At 44.4% G+C, this 7947-nt stretch overlaps 1 protein-coding gene across 1 annotated transcript; it reads left to right on the top strand.

Moving 5' to 3' along the window:
• The first annotated feature begins 335 nt into the window (after positions 1-335).
• LOC107099525 (protein IWS1 homolog) lies at positions 336-7859 on the top strand. The gene is made up of 12 exons (XM_015397685.1): positions 336-540; positions 2655-2737; positions 3756-4434; positions 4800-4865; positions 5402-5603; positions 6180-6237; positions 6320-6426; positions 6499-6649; positions 7057-7139; positions 7236-7365; positions 7439-7556; positions 7706-7859. The coding sequence occupies exons 1-12, from the start codon at positions 510-512 to the stop codon at positions 7819-7821; spliced, it is 1824 nt and encodes a 607-aa protein (XP_015253171.1). The 5' UTR covers positions 336-509; the 3' UTR covers positions 7822-7859.
• The last annotated feature ends 88 nt before the right edge of the window (positions 7860-7947 follow it).

Genomic DNA, 7947 nt, shown 5'->3' with positions numbered 1-7947 from the left:
GGACAATATGGTCTGATAAAGAGTACATTTATATACATGCTTAAGCCAGATTGATTTGACATTTAAATATGATTTCCCTACAATTTTACAGTCAGAAAAAAGTCTGAATTCTAAAAAATAAGTCCGAATTCTGACTTTTTATCTTATAAAATATTAAACTGAAATAATATTTAAAAATCAGTTAACTCTTTTTATTTTTTCAGTGGCCCTAATCCTTTTCCAGTGATGCTCCAGATCTATAGGTGGCAGTATGAAACCTCGGTTTGTTCTCCATACGCCATAAAACATCAAATGAAGAGACGTAAGTTACGTAATCTACGACGCATGCGCAGTCTACGGTGGTTCCCCCATTTTGCCTGTCGAGCTGCTAACGGCAGCTAGCTTCTTGTTTTTGTGCCTCTTGTATCTTCATTTATGTTTGGTTTTTATTTGTATTTCTTGGCTGGGAGAGAAACTCTAATAAGAAGGTACCGGTCCGCCCACTAAGGTCCGACCCGGAGGCCAGAAAGATGGACGGGGGAGAGGAGGAATTCATGTCCGGTAAGTGCGCTCTGCTACCCGGATAACATGCTAGCATGTAGACGTTAACAAAGCTCACCATGAGCTGCTCCAGTGGCGGGGTTCATCGCTACTAACCTGAGGTTCTGAAGGCTATTAGCTCAATTGTGTCTGTAATGCTCGCCCTGGTGGGGGTTGGTTTCCCGCTAATTCTATTTAAAATTGTCCTTTTGTTTTGTCTCCTTTATGAGCTGGGATTTCAGTCTGCCTGTTGGCTTTCAGGTTTTACTTTCACTCACTGGTTGATGGAAGACAACCTCTGGTTAAAAACATCTGGGTCCATATTTAAATTACTTTATTTCTTGCCGAACTTCCTGGAGGATCTGAATTCTCCAGATTTATCAGCAAAGTATTGATTAACTAATGCTGCTGGTCCAAACAAATGTCCAATATTTCCCCCATGTTGCCCTTCAGCCTCCTGGAATCTTTCTTCTGTTCTACTGTTGGTCCTTCTTCCATCTCAGAGCCATCTGCTGAGATCCTCCACTTCCTTTATGTATATTTACTATTTCCAGGCGTTAGGATCATTATCATTGATGATACGAGTTATTACACCTTGATATTAGTTGCCTCTTGCGTGTCAGAACTGATGTTTTCCACAATAGTTAATCCAATTAAGACAGTTCTTCTGTCTGGATATAGAGTTATACTCTTAATTTTGTACTTGGCAAATATTATGGAGTTGAATGAGAGCGGTGTCCTTAATCTAAAAACAAAGAGAAATATTTTGATAAGGCTGAAGCCATGGATGTCCACTCATCTTCTAATGTGTATGATGTAAAATGTGATGATGTGGTAGACTGGAGATGTATTAAATGCCTTTATAACTGTTAATCGGGGCTACTTTCTGAGAGGTGAGCAGCTGCCTTGTGTAACCTCTAAGCAACTTCTCTGATCTGAGTAAGATTACAGTTTCTATCAGAATCTGTTGTCATGTTTCCTGGTTATTAAATACATATACGTTTTGAAGTGTTATTTAAAGAGTTTGCCCTTAGTGATCTCTTTTCAGGAAAAAGAACCGGAGAGAGAAGGCTTCAAGCTGTAAATACACAGCCTATCTTTAACAAAGGCGAATTGCTTTGAGGTTTTCTTGCCTTCCTCTCTCCTGTGAGGTGATCATTATAATTTCATTGATTCAGCTGAGATCTCTCTCTTTGGACCCTCATTTACTGTTTCTGAGCCTTAGAAACACAGAGCAGAGGCAGTTTCCTTATTTTAGTCACTTAATGATCTGTTAAGGTTGTGTTGGATATTACGTACAAAGCTTTATTACAGCTTTATCTTTATGCATTATCTGAATGTTTTTTTTCTCTAATAAGGTTTCAGATCTGGGATTTGTTTTTCTTAACGAAAATCCTTTTTTTCTAATTAGTAATTAAAAGTTCCCAACATGATATTTCAGGCCATCAGGGTTTTTTTTCATCAGGTTTATTGTAATATGTTTGTAGATTGTCTGAATGCATATCTGGGAACAGATATTATTCAGCTGAACTAATACCCTGAGAACTTCTTAGTGAGAAGACGTGAAATCAGGTAATAATTTTGAATTTAAAGCTGTTTCTGATTTGTGAGGTTTGGGTTTAACTTACAATCATTTCTATTTTATTCCTGGGTTTAATGATGCTTGCATCACAGTTCTCCAGCTATTTTTAATGTCTTAAATTTCGGCTGCATTAACTTCTGTGATGCGGTCCAGAACAACAACATTTGCCCACAAATGTTAGTTATTCTTACATAATATTCTCTTAGACCCTGGAACAATTCAGCCGGTAAACTGAATTGATTTATTCTGATCTGATTTAGGCCGGTTCTTTTAGAGCATGAACAAACCCCAGCTTAAAAGGTCAGACATGGTTGCTGTCACTGTGTTGCTTTTATTTTAAATAACTATTTTCCGTACCTCAAATAAAATCAGATCATCTTTTAAAGTGTCTGATTAGCAGGAGCATCAACATAGCTCCAGTTAGATCTGAGTCGGTTGTTTTGTTTCTGAGGAATATTATCATGTTTGTTGTTGTGTTTCCCACGCCGATGTGCTGGGTTTATGCAGTTTCGCCCGAAACCATTAAGGTTAACTTTCTAATGTTTGTTTTCAGATGATGGAGGCGGCACCCCGGTTCAGGATGAGCATCCTCAATCCGATGGCGAGGACATGAGAAGCGACGGCCATCAGTCAGAGGTCGGCATGTTTGTTGCTTTTGATAAAGAATATTTAATGCTGTCCAGGGAACAATCCTTTCAGTCGACATTGAAAAATCATCAAACTTGATTTTTTTTTTGTTTTCGCATTTTTTGATGGAAAACTAGAACCTTGAAACGAGAAGAACTCTGCTGTGTTCTCGGACTTAGTTTTTGTTTTAAATTTATTTCAGTAGTAGGCATAGATTATTTTTTTAAAATCTAGATTAATCTCACTGTATGGTGAGATGGCTCATTTGAATTTAGCATTTATGACATGTGTGCCACCTAAATAATTAGTAACGCTAAGTCTTTGAACAGGTTTTTATCATATGAAACTTTAGCTCTAGAGATGAAATAGGCTAAATAAATAATACAGAAGCTACATTTTCAAGAAGCGTCCTACTTTACCCACAGTCACCCAAACAATAACCAAGAAACAGACATTATTTTGTGGTATCTCTCATGGTGTGGTGGTCAAAAAGAAAATCCTGTATTAAAATCTTTTTTTTTTTTCCGTTATCTTATGCAGGCCAGTTAGTTACCCTAAACACCTAATTTTGGCCAGTCATATATCAACGGTCATCTGTCAATCAAATATTTTTGGTCATAGCATCTTGATTCATATGAGGATTACGCTGCACATGTGGGGGAGCATTAATCGGCACCATATTCTGAATCGGCAGGATGATTCCATTTAGTGTCTTGATCCTTCTTCTCCCTCTTTTTCTTTCTACCCAAAAAAAAAAAAAAACCTTTTAATTTTCTTCTGGGACCTCTTTTATACAAGCTAATCTCTGTTTTGTGGTGTTTGTGTTGCATTCACTAAAAACTGGGAAATTACAAATTGTCCTCATTAATACCATAGTTTTATTTAATGGAAATTTGTTCTTTCTTTGGAAAAGAAAAAGCTTTCTGTTCTGTGAATTCTTCAGAAATCGGCTAGAGGTTGATTCTTCTTCTGCCTTTAACTCTCACCGGTCTCCATGGTGATCTTCTGCGTTTTTCGGTCTCTGCAGGACGAGGGCAGCAACGATGAAGACGCCTCCAATGCCATGGAAACGGGCGGCGCAGCTAGCAGCTCAGACACAGAGGAGCGCCGCAAGGCAGACAGCGACTCTGATGGCGAGGCCCCCAGGGGCCACAATGACAAAAGTGACTCGGAGGCGGAGGCTCCGCGGCCGGCAGACAGCGATGACGAGGACACTCCAGTCAAACGCAGGATGAGCGGCTCAGAAAACGATGAGGAGGAGTCGCCGGAGAAAAGAAGGACGAGCGGGTCGGACAATGAGGAGTCGTCTCCGGTCAAACCCGCAGCGTCCGACAATGAGGAGGAGGAGGACAGGTCCCCCGTTAGACGCAGAGGGAGCAGCTCAGAGGTGGAGGACGGGGAGGAAGCCACCAAAGCCGCCGCTCACAGCGACTCTGAGAACGAAGAGGAGAAACCTGCCGGGTCTCCGGACCGGCGCTCTGACAGTGACTCTGACACAGAGGCGCCCACCAGGCGCAAGGCGGCGCCCGTGGACTCAGAGGAGGAGGAAGGAGAAAGAGGAGGGAAGTGGAAGGGGGTGATGCAGTCTGACAGCGAGGAGGAGGAAGGAGTACGAAGGAAGAACGCTGCAGCTGGAAGTGATGAAGAGCAGCAGGAGGAAGGCAAGCAGCAGAGAGAGGACAGCGATGAAGAGGACGAGAAACCAGGTACCAGATTAAATGTCCCCCCCACCCACCGAGGGGGGGCTGTATGTGGTTCTGATTGGATATTAGAGCAGCAGTCCTGTGAAAGACCAGAGGAGCGGCACCTGAACCTGTTCTGGTGGTAGCCAGCCCAGAACCTGATCTGTTCTAAATGGATCATTGTTCTGATGTTTCTCCTTCAGGGTTTCTACCACTTTGTTCTAGTCTAGCAGTCCCACATCATAACACAGCCACCACCATGCCTGGTACAGAGTGTTCCATTTAGAGCCTTGTTTTGAAACCTCAAAGTTCTTGTCTTTGTGTCGGGTCGTGGGATGGTTGTGATGCTGCTGCAGTGTCTGGGTTAACATGTGTCTGTGGATCCGCAGTGAAGAGGAAGAAGGCCATCCTGTCTGACAGCGAAGACGAGGACGAGGATAAGGAAGACAAACCAGGTAAGTCAGGCGGCTTTTTTTTAGTTTAAAACATGGTTTCTGTGGGTCATTAAAAGTCGTAAAATTATATATTTTTTAAATTAAGGTCTTAATTGGCATTAAAATTCATTAAATGTGATTATCATGGCATTTTAAATCTTAATAAAAAAAAAAAAACGTTTATAAAAACAATTTCGCCAGATATATCAGATAGAACTGGTTCTGCGTGTTTGCGTGGAACTGCTTCCGGTTGATCATAAAGCCGTTTGTTCGGTAAAGAAGCTTGAGGCAGAGAAAAGCTAGAAAATGGGAAAATACAAATTTCAACTAAAGTGGCTGAAAATCGAGGAATTCAGGACATGGCTGCAGCCTGTCGACGGTAAAGATGACCACGGATTTTACGCTGTTATATATATATATATAGAGAGTCATGGGTGCTTGTTGATGGCATTAAAATTATTTCTAAGAGCATTAAAAAGCATGAAATTGGAGTGACTCATTCCTGTAAAACCTTTCAGTCATTCGTTGTCTTTGCTTCCCTCCTTCTGACTCGGCAGTTAAGAGGAGTCGGGCGGTGTCCGATGATGAGAACTCGGGTAGCGACGACGCTTCCGACGGTCCGGATAAAAGCCTGGCAGCCAAGCTGAGGGAGCTCGGATCAGACAGCGGGAGCGACGAGGACGACCAGGCCAAGCCCGCGACGGAAAAGGATGAGAAGGCTCTGTTCGGCAGCGACAGCGACTCCGGAGAGGAGCAGGAGTGAGTTAATGTGTTCAGGCAGACACCGCCCCCTACTGGCACAATGTAGAGCTGCAGGTGTGACGACCGGGGTGGGGGAAGAGGCTGAACGAAAGCTTCTCCCTCCCTCAGTTTACTCTGAGACCTGATTCAGAATCAGAAACACCAGCTGGGTCTGAGGTGGCGCCATCATCTGTTCAGGATCAGAACCACAGACTCATATCTGGGGCTTCGGTTCTGGAAACTAAACATACCTTTGATTCACTGAACCTGTGAAACATATGTAGCAATTCTGGTCTGAGCTGCAAATAATGCTTCTCTGGGTTTTAAACCGGATCTCAGGAAGTTCTGAAAACCTCGGATCAGATGTTCCAAACCCTGAGAAGGAGCCTCCTCTTTAACAGAGGGAGTTACAGCCTGATGCTCGGGCTGCAACTCCCCGAAATCTGCAGGAGAAACCCAGAACAAACTGTGGGAATGATTGATCTTTAGAACTTAATCCAGTTTTATATGGTTCTGAAGTCCTGGGTCCGGCCTGTAGTGGATGTTTGTTGGGGATTAAACTGACTGCTGACCCAGATTAAATGCTTTTTGCAGGAAAATTATCGCCGATATCTTTGGAGAGTCCGGAGATGAAGAGGAGGAGGAGTTCACGGTAAGCATTCCCTCTGATGCTGTTTGCTGTAAAACTGATCAGCGGTCAGCTTCACCTCCTCTCAAACCACCTCCTCCTGCAGGGCTTCAACCAGGAGGAACTTGAGGCCGACAACAAGCAGCCAAAGGAGCAGCAGCAGGCGGTGGAGGAGTCGGACTCCGATGAAGGGGTGGACCGCAGCGGGCAGGAGTAGGTCCTGATCCGGTGGTTTGTTGCCATCTCTGTCAGACGCTGAGGTTAACCTGTGTTTGTGTGATTTAGCACGAGCTTCATGTCCGATTTCGACATCATGCTGGCCAAGAGAAAAGCCATGAATAGTCGGAAGAGGCGACATCGCGACGGAGGAACGTTCATCAGCGACGCTGACGACGTTGTCAGCGCCATGATAACCAAGATGAACGAGGCTGCAGAGGTAAGCCCTACCTACCCGCCACAATAAAAGGCCCTACAGATGCAACTGCATTTCCATTCTGGAAACCTGATGTTCCCTTCAAATTAAAAGCCTTGACATAATTAATCCCATTTACTTAATCTGTTAGAAGCCTTGGTGTATTTCTCTCTGCCTGCCTTTCACAGTAAAAGCCTTTGCCTGATTAACCTTGCTGCCTTTCACAATAAAAGCCTACCATAGTTAATCCCAGCTTCTTTTAACATTACAGAGCTTGGTATAGTTAACTTTCACAGTAAAAGCCCTGCTTATTAAGCCTGCCTGACTTTCACAATAAAGGCTCAGCAATAGAACGTATTTTATAACATTTTCATAATAAAAGCTTGGCAGACGGAGCTATAGACCCCACTGATGGTTTGTTCGTTTACCAGGAGGATCGGACTCTGAACAGCCAGAAGAAGCCGGCGCTGAAGAAGCTGACGTTGCTGCCGCAGGTCGTGATGCACCTGAAGAAGTAAGGATTCGTTTTATTTCTGCTCCATTTGACCACAGAACCAGCTGGTTTCCACTGGGACCAATGTGAGGCACTGCTGTCCTGTTTGTCCCGCAGACAGGACCTGAAGGAGACCTTTATCGACAGCGGAGTGATGTCAGCCATCAAAGAGTGGATCAGCCCTCTACCGGACAAATCGCTGCCTGCCCTGAGGATCAGAGAGGAGCTGCTCAGGATCCTGCAGGAGGTGAGTCCTGACCTCTAAGCGAAGCCGACCTGAGCTTCTGAACCTTCAGTCACTCTGCGTCTTTCTGCCGCAGCTTCCCAACGTCAGCCAGGAAACCCTGAAGCACAGCGGGATCGGCCGCGCCGTCATGTTCCTCTACAAACATCCCAAAGAATCGCGTGCCAACAAAGACCTCGCTCTCAAGCTCATCAGTAAGAACCGCTGCTTTCCTCGCCAGCACAGGAAGATGAACGTTCTGGAGCTGCAGGAGCTCCTCTAATATCAGATGATCTAGCTGCTGGGGTGATGAAGATGATGATGATGATGACCACGTTGGAGCTGATCCTGTGGTTCTTTGCAGATGAGTGGTCCCGGCCGATCTTCGGTCTGACCTCCAACTACAAGGGGATGACGAGAGAGGAGCGGCAGCAGAGGGACCTGGACCAGCAGACGCCTCAGAAACGCCGACTGAGGTGACGGCCTCACAGGGTTCCCAGCACACCCTCCTCTTCCTCATCTTCCTCAACACACACTTCATCTACCCCTTTAACAGCATCTATCTGTCAGCTTCTACCAATAGAAGACCTATCTGTCAGCTTCTAC

This window comes from Cyprinodon variegatus, unplaced genomic scaffold, assembly GCF_000732505.1.
Source record: "Cyprinodon variegatus isolate N-32 unplaced genomic scaffold, C_variegatus-1.0 Scaffold881, whole genome shotgun sequence".
Lineage (NCBI taxonomy): Eukaryota > Metazoa > Chordata > Actinopteri > Cyprinodontiformes > Cyprinodontidae > Cyprinodon > Cyprinodon variegatus.
Note: the sequence above shows the minus strand (reverse complement) of the source record. Positions and strands in the feature narration are given on the sequence as shown.